Source organism: Alosa pseudoharengus, unplaced genomic scaffold, assembly GCF_046254945.1.
Source record: "Alosa pseudoharengus isolate Yale_2024_CS ecotype anadromous, Long Island Sound unplaced genomic scaffold, YU_APseudo_1.1 YU_APseudo_1.1_scf_9, whole genome shotgun sequence".
Classification (NCBI taxonomy): domain Eukaryota; kingdom Metazoa; phylum Chordata; class Actinopteri; order Clupeiformes; family Clupeidae; genus Alosa; species Alosa pseudoharengus.
The window spans coordinates 30715485-30740893 of record NW_027468881.1 but is presented as its reverse complement, the minus strand read 5'-3'; the positions used below and the strand labels follow the sequence as shown (position 1 = coordinate 30740893).

Below are 25409 nucleotides of genomic sequence, written 5' to 3'. Positions count from 1 at the left end.
TGTCACACGTTTGCTAAATGTCTATAATTATGGTACTGTTAGTCATGTCATGTATATAAATGATGATGGGTGAATTAAAGGTTTTCATGGAAAGGATTGACAAAAATGTCCTGTCTTCCCTTTTGTTAAATTTCTTGAATGGAGGGACGAGAATGCTGCTAAATCTCAGTCAACCACAGAGTTTGAGAGGTAATCTAAACTAAACTAATGGAGAATGGCCAACATGTTAGTATGTTGGACACTCAGCCACAGATATTTTGACTTGTGTGACAAACCCTACCCTACTAGGCCCATGTGTAGGCCTACTTTCTATGTAGTGGTGTACAACCTATCAACTTGGATGTTATCAACAGAAACAGTGAGTAAAGTGTTTTATACCTTTATGACTATGAGTGTTATAACGATCAAACTGAAATCTGCTACATAGCAAAGGTGTGAGCAGGCTCTTTTTGCAAAATGCTGTGGTGAACAGGCGTGCAATGCATGGAGGTGGTTACTGACGTGAGAATAATACTGAGACAGAATCAGCTTCATCAAACATCATTTACTTACTAGATAAAGCTATAGTCTACTAGACTACTAAAGTCTGCTTTTGTCCAATATATTTCTTCTATAAAAAATATGAGTAGTTGTCTGAAAGAACATCTCTGAAAAAGCAGTTAAAATAACAACAAAAAAACGCTATATTAACTTGGTATCCCACACAAATGCATTGGGAGAAAAAGACAGATTAGAGGAGAGAACGTAGGGGTAAAAGTTTTCATTGATTCACTGACTGCCAGCTGTTTATTGCATAGGATGATACTGTCTATTATTGTTTTATGTCAAGTTGACATTGACATCTATCGCAGCAGACAAGGATTCACACTCAAAATGCATTTCAATTCCATCGTTTATCGCCTGCTGTGCTGTGTATTAACAACTGACAACAGATTTAGAAGGCCACCTAACAGGTTTACTGCAACATTGTTGCTCCACAAGCTAATTATGAAATGATACAATGTTGGGCACGGGCGGAAAGTCAGAACTGTGTCTTTAAGAGGCCGCTCTATCCAGTGCTTTGTTGAACAGAAGGGGTCGGTTGGGGGAAGGGCCGAGGCAGCCGTGTCTGACTAACTTGCATATGGCCAACTCGATGGAGGATTGCTACAGCAGGACGCCAAGGGAAAAACCACAGGGCTTTTCTCTGGACTGAGACGCATTATCTCCATCGCACGATGATATAATCATCGAGAAAAGGGGGAAGACTTCAGGACATCCGAAGTTGGGTCCAGAGATGTGTGGGGCCGAGATTGCAACGTTACGACGTGTTGTTCTGCTTCTGTTGTGTCCAAGCGTGCCAGTTGCATTTTGAGACGGTAAGGCAAAGGGTACAAGAAAGACGACTGAATTATTATACGCTGTACCTGACTTGCTTGCTGTAAAATCAGCCATACTTCCCTCCGCTCTCCAACGTTTTAGCGCTAGCCCCCTGGAAAATGTAGCCACGTTTCTGTGTGATGCGTAATTGCCATCTTCTGGGTATTAAAATCAGTGTTATTTGGATACATATGTCGATCGTAAAAAAGCGCTTAGGCAGTCAAAGGAAAGAAACTTTATGGGATGGCTTAACCACTTGTGAAGGAAATAAATTCCTATTAGCAACTAGCCCAGTCATAGTGGCCTTCGTCTCTAATCTACTTAAATGTACAACAGATTACAGTTCATGTCCACGGATTTGAATTGTTTACTTATTAGGCTATCTTCGTGGGAAATCCTTTTCATTGAGGCTACCTAATCCTGTTTCCTGAAAACGATTTGAGACCTATCTGAACTGGGCTCGTTATTCCAGATTAGATTTTGTGCGGCTTTTATTTGCCCCTATGCTACTGATCAGTGTTTACGTTATTGCAAATTGACACATCATAACGAGGCGCATCTATATTCAACATAGCCTTGGCATTCACTGTTGTGTTCACATTTGAAAACTCACAGTGGCCCAACGCACATTTTAATATATCCACACTGTATTGTGAAAGAGGTTTGATTCTTCAAAGATTGTGAGATGATTCCTCTATTTTCTCAGGTGTCTACCACAGGCCCAGGAGGCAGTAAATTGTTCTAAAGGAAAAGGACAACAAACAAGGGAAATGACTATGGCTGGAGCCCCAGGCTTCTTCTCCAACGGACCTGCATGGACGGTCACCGACACAGAAATGACCAACCTATACCGAGATTTGGAACTGGGGACCGTACTAACATTATTTTATTCGAAGAAGTCTCAACGCCCGGAGAGAAGGACGTTTCAAGTGAAGCTTGAGACCCGACAGATCATTTGGACAAGGGGCACAGACAAGATTGAAGGAGAAAGTAAGTAGCCCATGTCTTTAAGAAAGTGAACAGTTGAGGAAACAAATGTTGGCAGTTTCTGACACTTTTGTGATTTTCAAGAATTATAAGTGGTAGACTTTGGTTTGGCTTGGTGGTTATTTGTCCTAGACTAGGTCTACGTGGTGTTAAGTAGCCTAAAATGTTACTCGAAATCTCTAAATGTTAGTAGCCTACACCGGGTGAGTGACACCTGTCTCCTCTACATTTCTGTTTAAAGCCTATAACCTACACAGGTTTGTAGCCTACGGTTTCTTTAAAAGAGAATGTTGGATGCAAGCTAATGAAGTGGTTTATCCCTCTTTTTATATGGCCTACCTACTCTCTAGGTGTGTAGAATATACTTTGAAATGTGCTCTGAATCAGTAGCGCCAATGGGATAGGCAACGGTAGTAACAAGGCTGTCGTTTTTATTATTATCAGTAGGTGGTAGGCCTATGCTGTTTAAAAGTCAAATGTGGATTTGCTTGCAATTTAGTCTAGTTGCTCATTTCTGGTAATCAGACTCCTCCACCTATAGAAACGGTTTAGTCAAAATACTGAAATATGCTGGGCGCTGACAAGATACCGAGGCCTGTGTTGCGAGGACGTTTGGTGCACAGTTAGGCTAGGCAAACCTGCCGTTGTGTATACAGTTGCACAGCAGGCCCGTTTACATCCTGTAAGCGCAAGTAATTGTGTAGAGAACGGTTTGTCATACGCCGTCTCTGTGCAGAGCTGGCTTATATCAAACAATCTTCTGATGAGCATACAAGGCAAGCGTTGGGCCTGACGTGCGGCAGGATGCCTCCGCGCACAGCTGCACTCTGCTCCGGATGCAGCACAGAGGCGCAGGAAAAAAAAGCTAAACGATTTTTCTGTCCGTAATCTGCTCTCAGAAGATGGTTGTACATGTGAGCTCATAGCAGTCATTTGATAGCCTACGACAAACAGCATAGGTGATAACGGCTAATGCTGTATGGCGTGCGGCACAGAAGTAGGCTACCTAGCCAGGCTTTTAACGGGAACTATAGAGATATGGAATATCGCGCCGTCTCCATATTCCATAGTCCGTCGTCGGTGACTGGGTTTAAAATATTCGGGGCCAAGAACCTGACTGTTATTTGCGACATGGTGGCTCACTTTCTGTCCGCGATGATGAGAGGGTTTTTGAACTTGAACAAATAGCCTAGGCCTATTGCATTGAATGAACTAAAATTAAATTAAAATTCAAATGTATTAGTCGCATACAATTATAGTTTATGAGTATATGTAGTAGTCCAGTGTCTCCATGGCTGAGCAATGGCGATGTGTAGGCCTAAATAAATAAGGAAACAAATAGAAGAAGAAGAAGAACAACAACAAATGTCTAAAGTGCATGAGGTGTTTCGAACATCCTTGTGCTCCTGCTACAGTACTCATTCAGTATCCGGATAGCTTGGGGATAAAACTTTTCCGCATTCTCTCTGTGTTGCTATCAGTTAGGTGAGGGTTAATATATTGTACATTACTGTCGTTTAATAATGAATCACAGTCTTAGTGTAGGCCTACCTTACAGAAAACACACTATTATTGAAGTGTATCCTTTATAAAGATGAAAACCATGCAGTAGCCTGCATCTAGGCTTATCCCTGAAATGTTCAAGGTATACCTGATGCTTAGTTCACTCTTCTCGACATACATAGCTTATCATAGAGCCTTGGATAACAGTAGGGTCCATGCTGGGGAAAAATATCATCTCATACCAGATGCTTTAGGCTATACATCATTCCACTAGTGAATCTAGGTTGTTGGTCCTCAGAGGTTGTTGGTCCTCTGTCTTTGGCTTTCTCCTGTTCCCAGAAAGACACACTCGCAAAAAGATTATAATGTCAGCCTGCAGATACACTGTTGTTAGAAACATCTCTCTCTCTCTCTCTCTCCTCTCTCTCTCTCGCAGCTCTCTCTCTCTCGCAGAGGTTGTGTTTCAGGGTACCTACTTTGTTCTACTCTGCTAACTGGCTGTGCTGAGAGGTTTGTGAGCGGGAGGGAGTTCACTTATTTTCTCAAAGTAGCATTCTCAGGCCAGTTGCTTACCTATTTCCAGGGAGGGAAGAAAAAAAAACATGCACACATTATGAAGGAAATGTGCAAGAATTACTGGCAAGACTGAATGAGGACAAAAGGCATTCTTTTTCTTCCAAGTGCTGCAGAGTCCTGGGAATTTGTGAGAAACACCTGCCCCTAATCATGAGATAAGCGTGTGTGTGCGAGAAACTGTGTGTGACTGTTTGAGTTTGTGGTTTTGACCGTTATATTTCTGTGAATTATGTGCTCCTGCTACGATGGGGGTTGGGACTGTGGAACTTTATTACCCTAGGTTGAGTTGCAGTTGTGATTCTCTTACCCCCCCCCCCCACCTCCCTTTCAGCCTAGACCAGAATGTCACAGTGTTCCTCTTTTAAGTCTCTGATCCCTGCCGGGGCGAACAAGCTTCAAGAGTTGATTTATATCACACACAACTGTAAAGCGGCACTGATTTAGGAAGTGCATGGCCGATACGGGATGTGGGACAGGCTGCTTGATGCACAGTTGAGGAACCACAGAAAGTCATTGGGATGTGAATGCTAGGAAAGTGTGAAGAAAATCACAGTAACCCTTAATTTTGGTCAAAAGTTGTCATTTTATCAGGTCATCAACAAATCTTCTTTTGGCACTCAAGTTGATGGTGAATGTTTTAAATGTCCCACAGCTGGTGATGTGCTGAAGATTCAGGTCAGGGCAGACCCAGTGTTAGTTGACTGAGACTTAGCTCTTAGTAGTTTGTGGACTCATTTATGCTCAGTGTTAAAAAAAAATGGACAAGAATACAGACGGAGCCCTCGACCCATTCTCTGTGTTAATTTCTTCCGCTTTTTCTCCGTTTGCTTCAAGCTTATGTATGAAACAGATATATGGATTTTCATATGATACGGGAGCATGAACTAGGCCTTACACAATTGACCCGTGTTTTACCACTTTTAAGATTACTGTCCAAAAGTCATGCAGTGTACACTAGAGTGAGTCAAGGCTGAATGACTTGTGGTTAAATAACGCTTCTCAGTTCCTCCTGAGGACATCCTTGACTTCACTGATTAAGCGTTCTTTGAAGTTGAATTGTTCAAATACATTTTTTTACTTCCTCTATGCATCGTGCATTTAGTGAATTAAGACATCTGAAATGAAGGGCAGGGATATACAGTATTTTGTCAGCCCCACCCTTTGGCTACATTCTAATTTTCAATGAGATGAGATCAAATGGTCATGGAATATAAACCTAAGTGAGACAACTCTGCATCTATACTTAGGAGTTTGTCCTTTTAATCTGCCTGGGGAAAGTATAGGCTCTACTCCCAGCACGAGGAGGTGCCCCTCCTGCCTCGAAACTCCACAAACACAGAGAAAAAGAAAAAAGAACAGTTTTAGGAGGGAACATTCTGTTTGTCTTTGCCAACCTAGCAGACTTTGGTGTCTGAGAGGGTGGTGTGTGTATTTGAGTGTGGTTTTTTTCTTCTTATTATTATTTCTTGCGCTACATGCGTGTTAAGCATGTTATTGTGTGTTCTGCGCACACTAGTGCAACAGGAAGACTTTCAGCCACCCACTTCAGTCTTGTGTTTCCTGTAGCCCTAGCTTTGAGTGGACAGGCCATTCAGTTCAGAGGCACACCGCCAGCTAGGATTCTCCCCCCTGCCCCGGTGGAAGGAGCTGGGCCCTCTGTTTCTGAGGTGTACTACGCCTACAGGGTATTTGAAATACGGTGCTAAGAGACTAACCTGGATAAGTTAACTTGGCGTATCCCTCCTAAAAGAAGAGCCGAATGGCCTTGTGTTACTAGGAGAATGAATGCAGGGGGCTGTTCTATTAGGAGGTATACCACGGTGTTAACCTTTTTGGGTTTATTACTAAACCACGTACTTGGAATCCCCCCACTGGAGTACAGCTGAGTCTGCATTAGATCTGACCTTTGGTTTTGGTTCTGAGTTGGATGCTGTCGTCATGGTGAAAGCCCTTGCAAAGCTGCTGCACCGACTACAGTGTCTGAGGCCATAGAGAAGAGCGGCATCTGGTCTGATTGCCAAACCGATAACATTTCATCCTTTGTTTGACCTTCAACCCCCTCCACTCCCCCTCATACCATCTCCACATAGAATTTATGACATGGCCTAGCCTAGAAATCGAGACGCACCCTATCGGCAGGGTAGTCTAGAAACTCTCCGTTGGCTTGCGAGCTGGAAAAATTAAAGTTCGACCAGGCCAGCACATTGTGTATAGAGTCGATAGGTGGGCTTAACATAATGATGGCAGAGTTGCGACGGTTCCGCGCGAATTCCCTGCTACTTGAAAACAAAGATGATGGATGCTTCAGCTGGCGATCAGCGTGACTCGAGTTAAGCTTTGTTTAAGTTGGCAAAAGTTTAAACAACTAGCCAACTAGCCCCGCTGGTGGGAAAACACATGGGACTCATGAGTTGTAGCGTTTTGCTACAATTGCGTGTCTCCAGACCCTACATCTTGATGTGGGCCTGGCTCGTCAGGCTAGACATGGCCTACTTCGCGCACAAATAAGCAGGGTCTTTATTCAGCTGTTGTAGCTAGCACGTTTTTAGTTTAGCATAATAGCAGGCATTTGTCAGGATGTCAACTGTGACCGTTACTATTGTTTATCAGCAAAGAGGTTGTGGTAGTTGGTGGAAGTTGATTTGCCTTTTGAACTTTTGCGGTAACACATTTGCAACTTGTTGCAACCATCATTAGTTAATATTTGGGATACAAGCTGGTTTCAGCCTATACAGGGACGCTGATTGACTGAATGATCTGATGGTGTTTCAGGACATGTCTGACTAACATTCTACCTCATCAGTGGTAATGTGTCAAAAAGTAAACTTTTTGTCTCAGTTTCCAAGCTCTCTGAAGACATCTTATTGATGAAAGGGATTGAGTGGCTTTTTGGTTTGGATAACCTTTCACCACCTTGTTTTCTTATACTCTGCAAAAGTGAGTGGCAAAAGTGAACGAAAGCCTTTTCAACAGCCTCTTCTTGTGCGAATAGGAACTCGGAGGGCCTAACAATGGCCTATTGTGACAGTTCCTGTTTCACTACGCTTGACCATTGCAGCAGTGGGCAGAAGACCGCCAGCCCCCGACCATGGTAGTTACATGGTACTTATATACGCAGAAGTGTAAGAAGACGGTGGCTGTGCTGCTGCTGCCGCTGCTGTTGTTTGTATGGCAATTTTGTTGGTTGTTGGGTAATGTTAGACAAAAACTCCAGAGTACCACTTTATAATCTTAAGGGAAAGAAGTGTGACTGGCTATAAAATGAAAAGAGGGTGGAATGTCCGCACACTTGCTCCCATCAGGATTTTTTAATGACTATTCACCAGACTATTCACCAGCACATGCTTAGCACTTTTTGTCCAGCACCTGCCTTGGATGTGCGCACCAACAAACAACTTTTCAAAGAAGTGTGACTGATCATGTTGGTCAGCAGTTGGTCTTGTTTCAGAGGTCAGTTGCAGTTATTTCACAAGTTGTGGGTTGTCACAAGCTCTCAGCATGTACAAACGGAACGGACGATTAGAACTGGTTTGTCTGAATGTGGCTTAATAGTGAGGGAGTCCAAGGGCCCTCATTTGTATATCGGGCCGAATGAAGAGCAAAGTATGGCAAAGAGCTAAAAAAAATGATCGAACCAAAGCTGTTTTAATAAATTGTTTTGCCAATTTAATATCCCATGCAAGATCCCAAGCACAAACATCAGCTCAGTCTGTGCAGTGTTCCCACATGCCACACAATAGTTTAAGTTACGAGAAACTTGTTTCCCCGACATTGCCCTTAGCCTGTCATTCAAATAAGGGCCCTGAATGTTGTGTGAAATATATATCTCAACAGTTGGGTATGGTAAAGGTGTGAACCGCAGCCTGGGTGTGTGTGTGTGTGTGTGTGTGTGTGTGTGCACACTTGCTGTCATTTGAAGAACGTGTACGAAGGCTGCACTCTTAGAAGCAGAGTCGCTAGGCAGGATGGTGTGTGTTTCGGGCAGATGCACACGCACCTGCTACTGTAGAAAGTCTGCTGGACTCACACAGTGGTCTGCCACAAGATGACAACAGTGTCCCACAAACCCCCTTTCCTCAGCCAGGAGACCCCCCCCCCCCCCCCAACCCAGGTTGGCTCATCCTCAATAAGAGGGTTATTTTAGATCTTTCTTAGACCTGACTGGAGAGATGAGATGGGAGGAAAGAGTGAAACGTCCTTGACTTCACCCTCATGGTCACTCGGACTGCAACAGGGCTCCCTCCCTATAATGCATGCATATGCTTTTTGCCATGACGACAGCCTCAACGATCAATGACAAAATTAGGAGTTTCAATTCAAAGTATTTTCTCCCCGAGTTTCCTGAATCCTCAGAAGCATTAAGTGTCTTTACCGGTATTGTTAAAGGTGTGAAAGCGGTAAGAGAAAATTCACCCGGCAGTTTCGTGTAGACGTAGTTGGAGAGGTGCAACAGCCTCTCTGTGGTGGGTAAACATAGATTAAACCAAAGATTCTAGAAACAGAGCTCTGTTCTAGAATCTTTGGATCAAACTCTCAGATAAGAAGACACGGTGTGTGTGTGTTTGATGTGCGGGGTGATGGGTAGGTGATGTTTCCTTGAAGTTTAGAAAGTGTTGTTGTTTATGGATGTTTGGTCTTTTTGGTATTCTGTTTCCTTCTCTCTTTCTCTCGTTCTCTCGGATAGAGGTGCTAAGAGACTGCCTGTCAGGTGAATAGTGATTAACAGCGTCCATCTGAAACACACAGGTTGTGTGTGTAAGAGCGGAAAAGAACAGCATGTGAAATTCACACACATTCTTATAATTGGCTCACTCTCAGGTAGACTGGATGCGTCACGCACACTGTGTGTGTGTGTGTGTGTGTGTGTGGGGTGGGTGGCGGGCAGCAGCACAGCACAGGAAGAGTGGTTTCTGGGCAGGAAGAGGAAGAGGAGCGGGAGCAGCATTCTTTGCCTCACACAAGAGCCTGAGCTCACACTGAGACACACTGCAGTGTGTGTGTGTGTGTGTGTGTGAGAGAGTGAGAGAGAAAGAGCACAGACCAGCCCTGGAGGGGAGAAAAACTTTAGATTGAGATCACATGAGACAAAAAACCCAAACTAGGCCACTTCTGTGCTGGCTCTTCGCCTTATCACTGTTCGATTGTGTGGGTCAGACACGGAACACAACAGTCATGCAGTCAGTCACACATTCAGTTGATGGGCTCATACAGTGATGTAGTCTAGTGTGCTGCAGTGGGTATACTGTGGTATTGCTTAGGTCGCTGGTAGTGCTCAGGGTGATTGGTGGGAGAGCTTTGCTTTATTGGACGAGTGTTTTTCCATACTCAGTATTCAAATGACTGCAATCTTGAAAAATATCTCATTCTCATTCTTGTCCCATCACATTCTATCATAAATGTATGTTGATACATATCCTTGGATATTTTACAGTGGTTATACGGAAATCTTGATGCTTTTTAAGTGGGTATACTGCATAGACCTGCGTATCACATACACCACTGGGGTCATATGCAGAATGAAACATTCATGCCTTCATTCATTTACACATTCCGTTTATTTGAACGAATCGGTCATGCGCCATGACCTTATTCCACATTCAGTTCATCGGCTGATGAGAAGAGGGGTTGTGAAGGTTGATCTTGTAGCGTTTGCTGCTTCTGTATAGAGGTGTGCCTTTCTGCTGCAAACATACACGTGCATGCAGGCATGCACACATCTACACACGTTTCCCATTCATTCGGCACCCAGATTCCAAATAATCATCCAATCATGAACAGTCATGTTTTACATCAATAGTCTAACAAATATGGTATTTTACAGATAAGTATAGCATATTTTTCTTGTAATATGCCAACTAATACAGTCACACACACACACTGACATACACCACACAGTTAAGTATATAAGTATAGTATATATACTCTTTTGATCCCGTGAGGGAAATTTGGTCTCTGCATTTATCCCAATCCGTGAATTAGTGAAACACACACAGCACACAGATTACATACAGTGAGGTGAAGCACACACTAATCCCGGCGCAGTGAGCTGCCTGCATCAACAGCGGCGCTCGGGGAGCAGTGAGGGGTGCTGAGGGGTTAGGTACCTTGCTCAAGGGCACTTCAGCCGCTTCCTACTGGTCGGGGTTCGAACCGGCAACCCTCCGGTTACAGGTCCGAAGTGCTAACCAGTAGGCCACGGCTGCCCTCAGTTATGTTAGTTTAGCAGCAGCATCCTATTGAGGACGATGCATCTCTGCCAAAAAAGCTCTTTAGAGGTTTGGTTTTCTCCCTCTGTTGCTCCATTGAGCAGCAGGTCTGCATGTGTTGGGTGAATACATTTGACAGGCTGTCGGAGTACCTCAGGCCTAGCCACAGACAGGCAGGCAGGGAGACCGACAGACAGACAGGCAGACAGTCAGACTGTGCCAGGGCTCTACACTAAAAAAAAATTCCAGGAGCACTTGTGAGCCCAAGTTAAAAAAATTAGGAGCACAGACAAAGCCCAACATAGTATATTTATATTTATTTGAAATATCTGCATTGATTGGGGCAGTAGGCAAATGTTACTTTGTTTTGCACTATTCGGTGTAAAACAAGCATGCATGGAAGCCTGGAGTAGGGATCGACCGATATATCGGCCGGCCGATATATCGGGCCGATATTTGCGTTTTTTAAGTGTATCGGCATCGGCTGATAAGCGGCTGCGTTCGCCGATAGTTTTTTTCCCGCATTATTTACATACAGGCATCCACAGGCAGCTCTGTGTTGCTGGAGACGCTGCAATTCACGTGCAGACTGCCCCTCCCCCACTGAGCAGAGTGCCGGCCTGCTCTTCAAGATAACAGTAAACTTTAAGCTTTTAATAAAAAAAAACTAAACTTTTAGTTAACTTTCAAAGCATCTTAACTGTTTGACTTCGCTTAAATATTGCCATACACTTTGAAGGTGGAAGCAAGTTTGTGGGTCCAAATGGAAAACGCGAATGATAGATAGGTACTTTATTTAATGCTTAATGCCTCGTTTATAAAACTGCTTGCCATTGTATTTAGGGAGCTGCAAATAGCTAAGTTGTAGGCTATCTATATGCATGCGGTAGCGGTAGGCTAGCTGTTACAAACACTGGTCATATGATTAAATAATGCCAACGTTATTCCGTGGTATTTGTGGGGGTTTTATTCACTGACCACCTAGCTGAGTATTGGACGCGTGTGGTGTGTGTGTGTGTGTGTGTGTGTGTGTGTGTGTGTGTCTCCCTCCCTGAATGCCTCTTCTATAAAACTGCTTGCCATTGTATTTAGGGAGCTGCAAATAGCTAAGTTGTAGGCTATCCATATGCATGCGGTAGCTGTTACGAACACTGGTAAATCACATGATTAAGTAATGCCGACGTTGTTCCGAGATATTTATGGGAGTTTTATTCAGCGACCACCTGGCTGAGTTTTGGATGCGTGTGCGTCTCCCTCCCCCTCTCCCTTCGAGCGGGTCGGAGTTGCCATCGCAGTGATATCAGAGCTTCAATAATGAGAGACGTGTTATATGTAGTTGAATATTAATTCGTGTTAACGTTTATCATGTACCAGACATACCGTGTATGCCTTACTTGTTTAGAGCCGTTTGCTCTTGAAGTTTGTGTGTGCGTCTGGTCTGTCTCACTCAATGGGAAACACGCATCACAGCGATATGAGAGTGCTGCGTTAACTGAAGGAGAGATTTTAAAACTTTGAGAGATATGTTTTTATAGCTTTTGACGTTGATGCCGTTTATAACAGAAACATCTGACACCACGTTATTTTCCTCTGCTGATTTATGTTCTGTGGTTGACAAATCTGGCAGCTTTTTTTTAGAAAAATATAGACATAGAAATGTTTAAACCATGCCGTCTTAAATTACAAATCAAGCACTTCATTTCAATAGCTACATTTCAGGCTTATTGTTTTCTTAAATTATTTAAATGTGTTGACAAAGGACATTTTGTGATGACCTGAATTATGTCTTATAATATGTCAGCAAGCAATGCATCATCAAGGCTGTGTTGTAAGATGTTGATGAAAGCATTTTGCACAGTTAACCATATCCTGTGCACCCATCCATAAGTTCAACAAATGTTCCTTTTTTAAATTGAGACTTATAACATTTGTTATCATCATTTGTGTAATTATGTGTAATTTGTATGATGTAAATTGAGGGAGCAAAATAAAAGCAGTATCGGCTCCAAATATCGGCTCAAGAAAATCGGCAGCCTGTATCGGTCATCGGCTAAGGCTGATGGAAAAAAATCGGTATCGGTATCGGCACTAAAAAATCCATATCGGTCGATCCCTAGCCTGGAGTAACATTCTACCTTTGAAGAAAACGGGAGTTTTACGGGAGGCTACTTTTGTCCCTGTTTACTACAGCTATATTTCGCATATTGCAGCCAATCCGTCAACTGGGCTAAAAGGCATGTTACCTTTCCTTCTCACTGCATTCTCAGAATCTAATCCTGTTCCTCCTGTATCTTTCGTGGTTGTTGGTACATTTACATTTCTCCGATTAATTTGGTGGATTGAAGAAATTAGTTCTACTTTGCGTATTGGCTGGCTGGTCTAACTTTCTGCTTTTTCTGCGCGCCCTTGAATTTGAAGTGAGTAGAGAGTCACAAACAAGGTAAAGCAACGCAAAACTGCTGACGTTGATGGGAGGTGTAGTTTTTATGCTGCGTTTGCAACGTGATTCTATGGTTTGCACCATACATTTTTCTCGATCGCGGTGTATTTTGTAGACAAACATTGACATGGTTAGAAGTCATTCACACCTGTGCACCTAAATATTTTTACTGACGCGCCATCATTTTTACTCGCATGTGCGAGTGAAATGGGCGCACTGTAGAGCCCTGCTGTGGTAAGGTCTTGGTTTACCATTAAGCCACATACAGATTTAATATTTGGGGACTATGTTACACAAGAATAGCCAGAGGAAGTCAAATGTTACTTTCTCTATGAATAGACCCAAACTACTGATCTAGAATGAAATATTTTTAAATCATATATCAGTGATGCAAACATTTTCAAACAAACATTTTCATTTGCAATATAGTAATTTCAGCAATGACTCTGCAACTTGAATTTCTCTTGGGGATCAATAAAGTATCTATCTATCAACATCTGTTGGAATGAATAATACATTGGCTAAAGTGAGCTCTAGCATTTTTGGGTAAATTAAATGCACAGCTCAGTCAGGCATCCACAGACAGACAGGAAGAAAGGCGGAGGATTCTCTCTCTCTGTCTCTCTCTCTCTCTCTCTCTCTCTGTCTCTGTCTCTGTCTTTCTCTGTCCCTCTCTCTCTTTTTTTCTTTGTATCCCCCCACCTCTCTCCATGTGTTTCCAAGCTGACACACATTTTTTCCCTCTGCTCTCCTCCTCTCTCCTGGCAGTTGATATCAGAGAGATCAAGGAGATCCGGCCGGGGCTGAAGTCGCGTGACTTTGAGCGCTACATGGAGGATTCGGCTGCTCGACTGGACACCAGCCACTGCTTCGTCATCCTCTATGGGACCGAGTTTCGTCTCAAGTCCCTCAGCCTGGCAGGTAGGCTGGACAACAGACACACACACACAATCACATACACACACACACATAAAAATACAGTACACGTACACACACTCCCCTATATACACCAATATATTCACACGCTGCTAATTGCTAATCTGCTAATTGACCTTTGACCTTGGTATCCTAGCCACGTCGGATGAGGAGATGCTGATGTGGGTGAAAGGCCTGACATGGCTGGTGGCCGACACACTCAAGTCTCCCACTCCTCTGCAGATAGAGAGGTCTGTCTGTCTGTCTGTCTGTCTGTCTGTCTGTCTGTCCACTAATTTTTTTGACTGTCAGTCTTTTTACTGTGTAGATGACCCAACAACCTATCTTTATCTTTCCCTCTTCCTCATGAGTGTTGTTTTTTTGTCTGTCCATCCATTATTCTCTCTCTGGGTCGGTCTCTCTCAATGTGTGTGTGTGTGTGTGTGTGTATGTGTGTGTGTCTCTGAGTGTGTCTGTCCACTAAATTATGTGGCTGTCTGTCTTCTCCCTGTGTAGATCATAGGGGTGTAACGGTTCATGTATTCGTATTGAACCGAAACGGTACGGGCGTCACGGTTCGGTGCATGAATTTAAACGGAGAATACACGGTATAAAAATACATAAAACTCGTGTGCGGATTAATTCATGTCATGCGCAATTACTGTTTAGTAGCGAGAGTTATGGGAGTTCTTTAGCGACACCTAACGCTAATCTATAGCCTCGCCTTAGCTCTGAAGCTCTGATTGGCGCCTATGTTTTTTTTGTCAGGTCGTCGGTCGAGTCCGTCAGTCATTAGCAGCACTAAGGTTAGACCCACAAGAGTTAGAGGATCCACTGGTCTTTTTAAGATCGCAAGTTTGAGAACTTCAGTTACAGTAACGTTAGTACAGGCGAAAGAGTGGTGGATAAGATGAAACTGTGTGTCGGCGTTGTTCAGCAGTTGTTGGGTATGTGAGTGGAAAAAATGCTACACATATTCGAAGCCATCACCCAGATGATGTAGGCTACCAATCACTGAAACGAGGGGAAAAAAACTTCCCCTGCGCTTCAGCAGCCTTTGGATACGCATACAAATAGGGCCAAAACCTATGGCTTAAATTAAATGATTTCGTAATGACAGAAAGCTATGTAAATCGCGTGGTAATTACTTTATGTTGGGGTAACTTGTAACTTCTCACATAAGGTTCTGGTAGTGTTAAGTGCATAGACAGAAAAATAAAGTGACAACGCTAACCAGGCTAATAAACAAACCATGCTACGGTGAGTTAACGTCAAAGGGCAAAGTCACGTGACTTCTAGTTGTAGTCTGTTTATGAAATGAAAGGAGCAATTTCGTTTTTTAAAAAAAAGGCAAAATAGTGTGATATTTTCACAGTTAGTAGGCTAGATTATTACTTTACACACAATAAAAAAAAATATTGAGGCAAATTGTAGACCCTTCCATATACAACTAAACACAGATGTTGAAGGTCTTGCTTAAGTGGATTTTTAAAAATAATTTTTCTATGTAATTTGCACTTTCAGAAATAAGAGATGCTGTAGGACTATTTTCAGTTTTATAGCTGATTGTCTTATTTTGTTTACAAGTTACAGATGGAGTCTGGGTACTTATTGTACTGTTTAGCCTACATCTTACACACTTCAGGCTGTTGCAGATAGCTCAGGGAAGAGACTGTATGACACTAGGTGGTACAGCCTGAGACATTTCTTTCTTTCTTTCTGCATTTTTGTTTTGCTTTTCCCTCCATTGTACCGAACTCGTACCGAACCGTGATGTCCGAACTGAGGTATGAACCGAACCGTGACTTCTGTGTACCGTTACACCCCTAGTAGATCAGTTGTTCTTAAACTGGAGGTCGGCAAAAATATGGGAGGGGTCGCGAAATTATTTGCATTAAAGACATTTTTTCTGAAAGTTTTTAGACCAACATGTTTAAGAACTGGGATATCATGTAGCCCTAGGTGTAGGCTTACAATTCACATTGTTTCCATAATGTTCCTTCAAAAATGTATGCTCTGTTTACACAAATCTCTACCTACACCTCTTGTAATGACTAGCTTGAATGCTTGATTAGCTCACTATGTGTGAGCTTACCAGTTACAGAACACAATGTCGCCGGAGTGCCAGTTATACATTGAATGAGTGCTTGCTATCCATTGGAAAATTATCAGATTATTAAAGGTTGCCATTGACAGTGTCTTTGGTTTGGACGTAGCTTAGCTATGAGAGAAGACATTTTGTGCCTCTGCCACCTCGCATCTCAAAATTTTATTTTGCCGGTTGGAGAGAAGGGGTTCTCAAGACTTTTGGGACTTTGTTTTTTGGGAGGTTTAAGAACTACTGATGTAGATGACCTAATAACCTGTCATTGTGTTTTTCATGGCCATCCCGCTCTCGGATGTTTAGTGTTAGATATCTCTCTCCCTCCCTCCCTCCCTCCCTCTCTCTCTCCCTCTCCCATATATATATATATATCGGTTTCATTCCTTCCTGTTGTCATTCCCAGGTGGTTACGGAAGCAGTTTTACTCAGTGGATCGCAACAGGGAAGACAAGTGAGTTTCACAAATGCATGACTGCTCCAATCCATTTAGATTAGTATCTTCACATTGCATAGAGTTTCCATCCAGAGCAACTGAGAAGGTACGCTATGTACTTTCGGTATGTGTATACCTTGAGTAACCAAGTCTATGATGCCCTGGATTGTGTTTGTCACTGCATGTGCAAGCGGTTGAGTTACAGGAAAAACATGGTTGCATGGGCGAGAGATGGTGCAGTTAGTGGCACAGTGGCAAAACTTCTTTGTCACCGCCCCCACAATATAAAAAAAAAAAGCCTTCTGATGCTAACAGAAAGCAAAGGTAGCTGCTGAGGTGTGTGTGTGTCTGTCTGTGTCTGTCGGTGTGTGTTGCGGGATGTCTGAAGCAGGCCGACTTGTTCCATGAGCTCTAAAATAGCATGGCTGACACCTCCAAGTCACCACTGGGAGCAGACAGCCACTGTTGGGGCGTGGTGTTTTACAGGAGCACTCTGCTAAATTTAGCTCCTGGCCCGTCTGAGCATTAACCGGTCAAAAGGTTTGCGTGTGCTGAAAACCGGATGGTTTGGTAGCGTGGCTGCGCCGCACTCTCCGCGCCTCCCCTTGCATAATCGCCGCTGCTGTCATGACAGGCCAGCCTCTCGGCGGAGGCAGCGGCTGTGGAGGTCAGCGGCCAAGTCGTCCAAAATGCGCCCTGTTTGTGTGGGCGGCTTTAAACTGCTGATGACACTGTGATGTGGCTACTTTGGTGTGTGTGTGTGTGTGTGTGCGCGCGCGCGCTCACACACCTCAGTTGTTTTTAGTGTAAAGCTCCAAGGTTGGTATGGGGACGCACACACACACACACACACCGGGGACAGAGGGCAGGGAGGGACACACACTGCTGTGTGTTTGGGAGTGCGTGAAGCAAGATCGGTCTCCATGAGCTCATGGAAGGGTGTGTGCGTTCATGCATGCATGGGTGTGCACATGCGTTGGGTACACACAGTGATAGCATATTGGATTTGATTAATGGCCCATGCCCGTCTTTGCCTGTGAACGTTTATTGACCTGGTGGTTTATTGGAGGAACACACACACACACACACACACACACACACACACACACACACACACACACACACACACACACAGTGGAGCTAGGTTGTTCTTACTGAGGCACAGACAGACAGAAGTTGGTTCAGTTTAGTGGGAAGGGAGTGAGTGAGAGACCGAGAGTGTGAGTTGGAGAGGGGAAGAGGCAGCAGAGGAGAGAGAGAGAGAGAGAGAGAGAGAGGTTCAGGCAGAGAGCATGGAGCAGAAAACCCGGAGCACACTTCCTGTCTCAGGAAACCGGACCCAGAGGATGAGTGTGTGTGTGCAAAAGAGAGCTTCTCGTGGCCTGCAAGCACTCAAGAACACACACACAGAGCAAACGGGGAGAGACAGACAGAGACCGACAGCAGTGAGACGCTGAGAGACTGAGGAAGATGGAGAGAAAGACACACACACACACACACACACACACACACACAGTGAGAGTGTGTGAGAAGGAGTGTGTGTGGACACAATGTTGTGAACTGTGGTTGTTTCCTTGGCCATCACAGACAGGCCGAGAGCCTTTAGACATCTAACCAACAGAGTTCCTGGTTCTCACGACTGCCCATCAGACACTGCAGTGAGTGTGTGCCACAGATTGAAAAGCGATTATCAAAGGAACTTGAGGAAACAGCCACAAGAATGAGGCCTTTTTTACGCTCTAAGATTTAAATGAACCTTGTCAATATTTTCAGATTCAGGTTGCAGCTCAGCTTGAGCTTAAAGATTTTATCTCCTTACTAATGGGCCCTGTCCAGCTCGGTAAACACGGAAATGCTTTCTGAAATTTGACCTGCCCAGCTCATTGTAAGCATTTGTATTTTGTATTCTTATTTACGTTGTGTTTCAGGATTTCCTGCAAAGATCTGAAGAACATGCTGTGTCAGGTCAACTACAGAGTACCTAACATGAGGTTCCTCCGAGAGAAGCTTCCGGTAACACTCGTGCTGAGGAGTCTCTTACACTTGCATACACACATTCCCGCTTCAACCCACTAACACAGAATCACACCAATGATGGTTAAAGAGATAACACTTTAGTTTTAACACTTAAAGGATCTATGTGTTGTCAAAATAGTCTGGATATTTTAACTGTCAAAAACGGCTATGTTTTTCCACAGAAGGATTTGTATACAAACTAGTACTTATGTGCTTGGGTGGTGAAGTTAAAATGTGTGTCTTTGTGTGGCTCCTGTGTGTTCCTTTGTGAGCAGGATGCGGAGCTGAGAAACGGCGACGTCTCTTACTGTCAGTTTGCCCAGCTCTATCGCAGCCTAATGTTCGACGCCCAGAAAACAGTGAGTTGATTCAATTAAGGGGGTATTTTGAGGGCTGGGTGGGGGTGGGGGTGTAACATGAGCCCTTTGTGTGGGGGGAATGGGACGGGAGGGGCAGATGATGGTGCTGTCTGCCCCCTCTCCGCACCCCACTTAAAAAGTAATCCCTATCGGGGGCACTTAAGCCCCATCAGCCAGTGCCGTCAGCTGGTGTTCAAATGACTTCTGGATCAATACCCACCGCTTAAAAGTAAAAAAAAAAGCTCTCAAATTTGGCCACTCTGCACCATTAGGACCCACTGATGCCCAAAGCCATCTTAGGCTCCTGACCTTTACCTTCAGTGACCCCCCCCAAACTTAAACTAAAATCAAACCTACATTTGGTTAGAGGATTGATGTCCATTATTAATAGTGACATGATGAGGTCAACATATGAATGATTTTTTTTTTTGTTATGTGAACATTTTCATTGGTTGTTTTCTGTATGATTTGAATGTGGGCAGTTTTTGTGTAATCTGTTGTGTGCAAGTGTGTGCATACTGTAACTCTCTCTCTCCCCTTGTTACCTCTCAGATGGAGATTCCTTTTCTGCAGAGGTATGTCCGCTCTCTCTCGCTCTCCTTAAACCTTTCATGACCTCTCTTTCATTTTCTCCATAGCTTCTACTTTCTGTTTTGTTTTAGAATTTGTTACTAGCATAGATTAAAAAAAAAACATATTTAGGGGTCTATAACACACGATGCTCTGGCCATTAAATAGCCCTAGTTGCTGAAATAGCCTTAAATTAAACAAACAAACAAACAATCTACTTTCTGTTTCTTTCTCGCTAAACATCATCACCTCTGCTGTAAATGTTTAGGTGTCCTTCTTTCTTTCTGCCTTTCCTTCTTTCTATATACCTTTCTTTTTCTTACCTCTCTTTTACCTTCATTCATTCCTTCATTCCAGCTCCGTTCCTTTCTACAAAACTCCATGTAGTTGTTGTGTCATGACGTAATGATGTGTGTAGTGTCCAACCCCAACTCTGCTCTCCTCCCAAAGGTACACAGACCGGCCAGAGCAGAAGATTACGCTGGAAGATTTCAAAGGTTTCCTCATGGAGCAGCAGAAGGTAGGCCTGTAGACCGCCACACGGTGTCCAGATCCCCTCTAGGCCTTCGGTCTGAGGGTGGCTGGGAGAAATCTCCAATTCAGCCCCATGTATAAGGCTATATATGATGTCATAGAGTACAGCTGGATGGATGCATAGTTATATAGCTGGAGAGACCTCTGAAGTAGTGTAAGGTTTCAGCAGCACTGACTCTCACTTTCTCCTCCCTTTCTCTCTCTCTCTCCCTTTCTCTCTCTCTCTCCCTTTCTTTCTTTCTTTCTTTCTTTCTTTCTCTCTCTCTCACTTTCTTTTATTTCTCTCTCTCTTTCTTTTCTTTCTTTCTCTCTCTCACTTTCTTTTCTCTCTCTCTCTCTCTCTCTCTCTCTCTCTGTGTCCATGCACGTCTGCAGGAGATGTGGGCCACGGATAACAACAAGGTGCAAGAGTTCATGTTCAACTACCTGAAGGATCCCCTGAGGGAGATCGAGCAGCCGTATTTCTTCCAAGATGAAGTGAGGCTCCCTCAAACGCCGTCCCTTACTCCTTACTTTTCTAAAATCTCATAGTTTTTTTTCTTTCACTCTGTGGCCATACTCTCTTAGGCAGTCCCTCACTCGGTCACAGGTCACTACTGGGATTCTTAGTGGATCTAGAGCGTAGTCTGAGGTGCATTCATCTGGACCTATTGGGTTGTGGTTGGACTTTGTCCTTTGTTGCATGGACGCGCAATGGAAATTGTTTAAACTGATCTTGAGAAAAAACGAATCTTTTATAAAATATTAATATGGCAGCACTTTACAAGCCAAGATGTGTAAAAACCACCTGCGTGAAGGAATTGAAACCTTTTTTCTACGAGATGAAAGTACTGACACCCACTCTATCAGCAAACGCCCCTCGTCTGTAACACCTTGAGGCTCTCTTTGTGTCCGACGGTCATTTCTCTCGCTCTCTCAAGATTTGATTTTTGATGCCATTGCAACTTTACAAACCCACTTATTTTTTTGCGACTCTAAATTGAGTTTGTGACTCAACAACTAGGCTACCTGTGTGATTTGCAGACTGCGAAGACGTCAGCATGTTTCAGTGGTTTATTATGAGGCCACTGAATTCCTATGAAGTGATGACCTCTTTGTGGTTGTATTTCCTCTCGAGAAGAGATGTAAAGCTGAGAAGTATCACTAATATAACCTGAAATAGCCTTTTTGTTATGATGGATAATGATTTTTGAAGTTTCCACACACGTAGAGTCAAAACTCATAGCCTTGTTTTTGCAGCAGTGGGCTTCTGTGTTTAACAGACTCAGTCTGTGCTGATTGTTTTATTTCTTAAATATTAAAATGTCAACACGTTCCACATTTCCCTCATTTTATTTTAACAGTTGTGTTCCTGAAGAGACAAAATCATGTTCAAGTCCCTGTAAAGCAAAAATAAATGTTTTTTGAGTTTTAGTCATATATAGTCATTAGCCACTCATAAAGACCTGAATTAATAAAACATATCCAAAAGCATCAAAGTCAAAGTCAGTCATGGGGTATCGATGTACATCAGACTGACGTGGTTCAAACAGGAAAGGAACATGGGTTTCTAGATGGGATTTCGGATGTTTCCGGATTCGTTGACCACATTAACCGGCGTCAAATTCCTTGTTTGTTTATGCAAACCTGGCCAATAAAGCTGATTCTGATTCTGATTAAAATGCAAAGCCGGAATTTTTAAAAGAATAAGGGGCACTTAGCATTTTCAAATTGTTCCGTTTCAGTAGATTGAAAATGTTTGGATTCAAACTTATAGTATAGTAGTGTATGGATGTAGCCCAAGGCTAATTGGACCTTGTCAGGCTGATTTTTTTTTTTCTTTTTTCTTTTTTTTCTCCATGACTCACTTTGAAGTCCACTACTAGCCTGTCACCGATGAATGCCAAAATACAAGCTTTACTACCCTTGCCGTCTTTGGCAGCATCTGCAGTGCAGTTCAATTCTGCATTTTACAATAACTGACAGTTGTGTGAATGGTCAAGTGATCCGCATATCAGGTGTCTCCCCTACTGTCTGGGTGTCCTGTGTGGACAAGATTCAGAAATTGCAAACATGTTTGTGGACGGAGGACGAAAACGAACTGAGGTGAACTGGGAGAGGTTTTGCCTACCAGCAGCAGAATTACCCAAGGCTAAAACAACACTGGACTGGAGTAGCTCAAAAACAGTAAAGAGCGTTTTCTAGATTAGAATGACTCTGTCAAAGCCCTGATCAAATTCCTGCTAAGAATCTATGGCATATGGTGCATGTCCATCATATAAATTCTCGAGAGTAATTGGGGGAAGAAACACTGCAGAACAATGTGCAAAGCTGTTACTGTTTCACATCAAATGAATTAAGGTTGTCATTTTACCAAAGGGGTTCTTTCCCAAGTAATGTATAGGAGTTGAATACTCATGCAAGCAGGATTTTAGCACATTTTAGCAGACAATCAACTTATTTTAGCCTCAAGAATAAATATTTACACTGAAAACACTGACTGGGAAAATATGTGTAGATATGTGTAGAAACTGGTGATTTGTAGAGGGGTGGAATACTTTTGCAAGCCACTGTACTCACCCCTACACCTCTCCGTCTGCTCCCCCCCCCCCCCAGTTCCTCTCCTACCTGTTCTCCAAGGAGAACACCATCTGGAACGACACACTGGACCAGGTGCGTCCCGAGGAGATGAACAACCCACTGTCCCACTACTGGATCAGCTCCTCTCACAACACGTAAGTGCGGCCGGATGCTGTTGAGGCTATAGAATACTACACGTAAGTGCGGCCGGATGCTGTTGAGGCTATAGAATACTTGGCCGGATGCTGTTGAGGCTATAGAATACTACACGTAAGTGCGGCCTGACGCCGTCGAAGCTATAGAATACTACGGGTGTGTTTGCCAAAGTGCATTCAGGTCTCACTGTACTGTATGTTTCTGATTTACCACCTGTCTTGAGTGTATTATTAATAGTCATGCGTTTTCACATTCATACATATTGCAATAACATATATTTATATTGTTATAAGTTCACTCCATATACAATATTTACAACATACAATGTATACAATGCATCCAATATTTCTGTATTTTCAAATGAGGATAATGTTGCACAGAAGGTCATGTGTTGAGGCTCTCTACTCACATACTCGTTTAACACCCGGCAGCACTATGTTGATATGGCAAGCATGGTTTCCTGTTTGCTAGCTGTGCGTCGACATGATTTGGATTTACTGTTGAAAAGAATGAATTAAAAAAAAAAAAAAGTCCTGAAAAATGTCCTCATGGGGATCTGATCCAGTGGACAGATGAGATTCTGGACAGAGGAATGGGCCCATAGGGTCATCTCTAGTTCAGTGGCAGTTGTGGTGCTTTGATTGTTTCAGCTAAGTGGAAACATGGTTTTCCTCCCATTGAACCGGCGTGTGAGAAAGAGAGTGGGCTCTGAGAGTGGCCTCGGCTCTGACAAAAAAACCAAAATGCACATGCATAAGCCGGAGCAACAAAAGTGCCGCATGTGGCTTTGATAACGTTTCGGGGAGGAGGGATAAACTGTGGGTGGAAAGGCTGCGTGTGTGTGCGTGCGTGCGTGCGTGTACAGTGAATACCACGTGTTGGGCTCATAAGGACTCCTTGCTTGTGTGCTGTGTGTCTGTCTACCTTCGGATGGGTGTTTGTGGTTGTGTGAATGTTGAATAATAATAATAATAATAATAATAATAATAATGGTGAAATAGTCTTAGGAAGGTGAGGGAGATGCAGGAACAGTGGCCTGGGTTCTGAATTGCTGATCCTATGTCTGCAGTAGTGGCCGTTGTTTTACCTTACAGAACCCTTGCCACTTATGATGATGTGGGCCCGTCTGTGTGTTTTCAGCTACCTGACCGGAGACCAGTTCTCTAGTGAGTCGTCTCTGGAGGCCTACGCTCGCTGCCTGCGGATGGGCTGCAGATGCATTGAGTGTGAGTGCACACACACACACACACACACACACACACACACACACACACACACACACACTCTCATCTCAACTTATACTGTACACACTTCTGTTCTGTCAGAAAATTCTCAAACTCGCTACATGGTTGTTTTTTCAAGATACACATCCTTTCCAGTATGTTTCCTAACATAGTCAAAATTATTCATATAATCATAGAACCACACCAAGGTGCAGGAAGTGGGCATTATGGTGGAACATCCCACGCTAACAAGATCAAAATGGACAGCCGTTATGTAACCTCACATGTCTGTATACTGTATGTGCCATGCAAACTAAGCTTTGTGTCTAAACATCTAGCCTGACCAGTCTGTCAGTCTCAGAGACATAATAGCCACATTATATGAGAAAGGCAAAGAATGACAATTTAAGCGTGAACAGCATGGACTTGTTTTTATTATAGCTTTTGGCCCTTCCTGTCATTGGCAACAAACAATCACTAGCCATGACTAAAGAATTTGTTTTGTTTTGGTGTGTGCGTCTGTGCGCGTGTGTTTGTGTCCTCCCCCTTAGTGGACTGCTGGGATGGCCCAGATGGAATGCCGGTAATCTACCATGGTCACACCCTCACCACCAAGATCAGGTTCACTGACGTCCTGGCGACAATCAAAGAGCACGCCTTCGTCACCTCTGAGTGAGTGCAGCAAGAGCATGCATGCTTGTCTCTCTTTCCACGTGTGTTCTCGTGTGTTTGTGTGTGTGTGTCAGGTGTCTAAGTATGTGGGTGATGTGGTTTATCTGATATTGCATATCCTGTCATCGCATGACTTCAAAGTTTCTTTTTTTTTTTTTTTTTTTAAACTTTACAGTCAGAATCATATTTGGCTCCAAGGCTCATACTGTGATGCAATGCCCGACAAACTGAAACCTATTTGTTTCAGTAAAAAAACAACATGTTTGAAACGTTTCTGTTTATAGTTCCAACATCACTCAAAGCCAATGGGAGCAGAGGCATTTTAAAGGTGTAGTCCTGAATTCTGGCAAAGAATTACTGATATTTGATCTTAAAGGGATATTCCACCATTTGGGGAAATGCACTCGTTTTCCACCTCCCCTTGAGTTAAACAATTGAGTTTTACATTTCCCCAGTTCATCCAGCCGTTCTCTGAGTCTGAGTAACACTTTTAGGTAAAACTCAGTTGTTTAACTCCAGGGGAAGTGGAAAACGAGTGTATTTCCCCAAATGGTGGAATATCCCTTTAAAAGAGACTTTTCTTTTAATTGCACACACAGAATGGACAGAAGACGGTCAAATGTCACAGTAGCTCACAAAAAGGGATAACCCTAGGATTATTGGGGATGGCACGAGATGGCATAAGAAAATAACAAAGCACATTCCCATTGGCTCTTTTTGAACAACTTCTCCCATAGGTATCCCATCATCCTCTCCATCGAAGACCACTGCAGTATCGTCCAACAGAGGAACATGGC

The 25409-nt window shown here is 43.4% G+C and overlaps 1 protein-coding gene across 2 annotated transcripts in view; it reads left to right on the top strand.

Annotated features, from left to right (window-relative positions):
- Nucleotides 1–1097: 1097 nt before the first annotated feature.
- plcg1 (phospholipase C, gamma 1) overlaps nucleotides 1098–25409 on the top strand; it is a 46080-nt gene continuing 21768 nt past the window's right edge. For both annotated transcript variants that reach the window (XM_076276436.1, XM_076276435.1), the window contains exons 1-14: nucleotides 1098–1358; nucleotides 2066–2349; nucleotides 13840–13992; nucleotides 14144–14237; nucleotides 16494–16541; nucleotides 18452–18536; nucleotides 18815–18898; nucleotides 19451–19473; nucleotides 19919–19988; nucleotides 20378–20479; nucleotides 22598–22716; nucleotides 23858–23943; nucleotides 24492–24612; nucleotides 25350–25409. The exon at nucleotides 25350–25409 is cut by the window's right edge and continues 109 nt beyond it. In XM_076276436.1, coding sequence (XP_076132551.1) covers nucleotides 2130–2349; nucleotides 13840–13992; nucleotides 14144–14237; nucleotides 16494–16541; nucleotides 18452–18536; nucleotides 18815–18898; nucleotides 19451–19473; nucleotides 19919–19988; nucleotides 20378–20479; nucleotides 22598–22716; nucleotides 23858–23943; nucleotides 24492–24612; nucleotides 25350–25409 — 1265 coding nt within the window. In that variant the 5' untranslated portion in view covers nucleotides 1098–1358; nucleotides 2066–2129. The remainder of the gene's footprint in view (nucleotides 1359–2065; nucleotides 2350–13839; nucleotides 13993–14143; nucleotides 14238–16493; nucleotides 16542–18451; nucleotides 18537–18814; nucleotides 18899–19450; nucleotides 19474–19918; nucleotides 19989–20377; nucleotides 20480–22597; nucleotides 22717–23857; nucleotides 23944–24491; nucleotides 24613–25349) is intronic.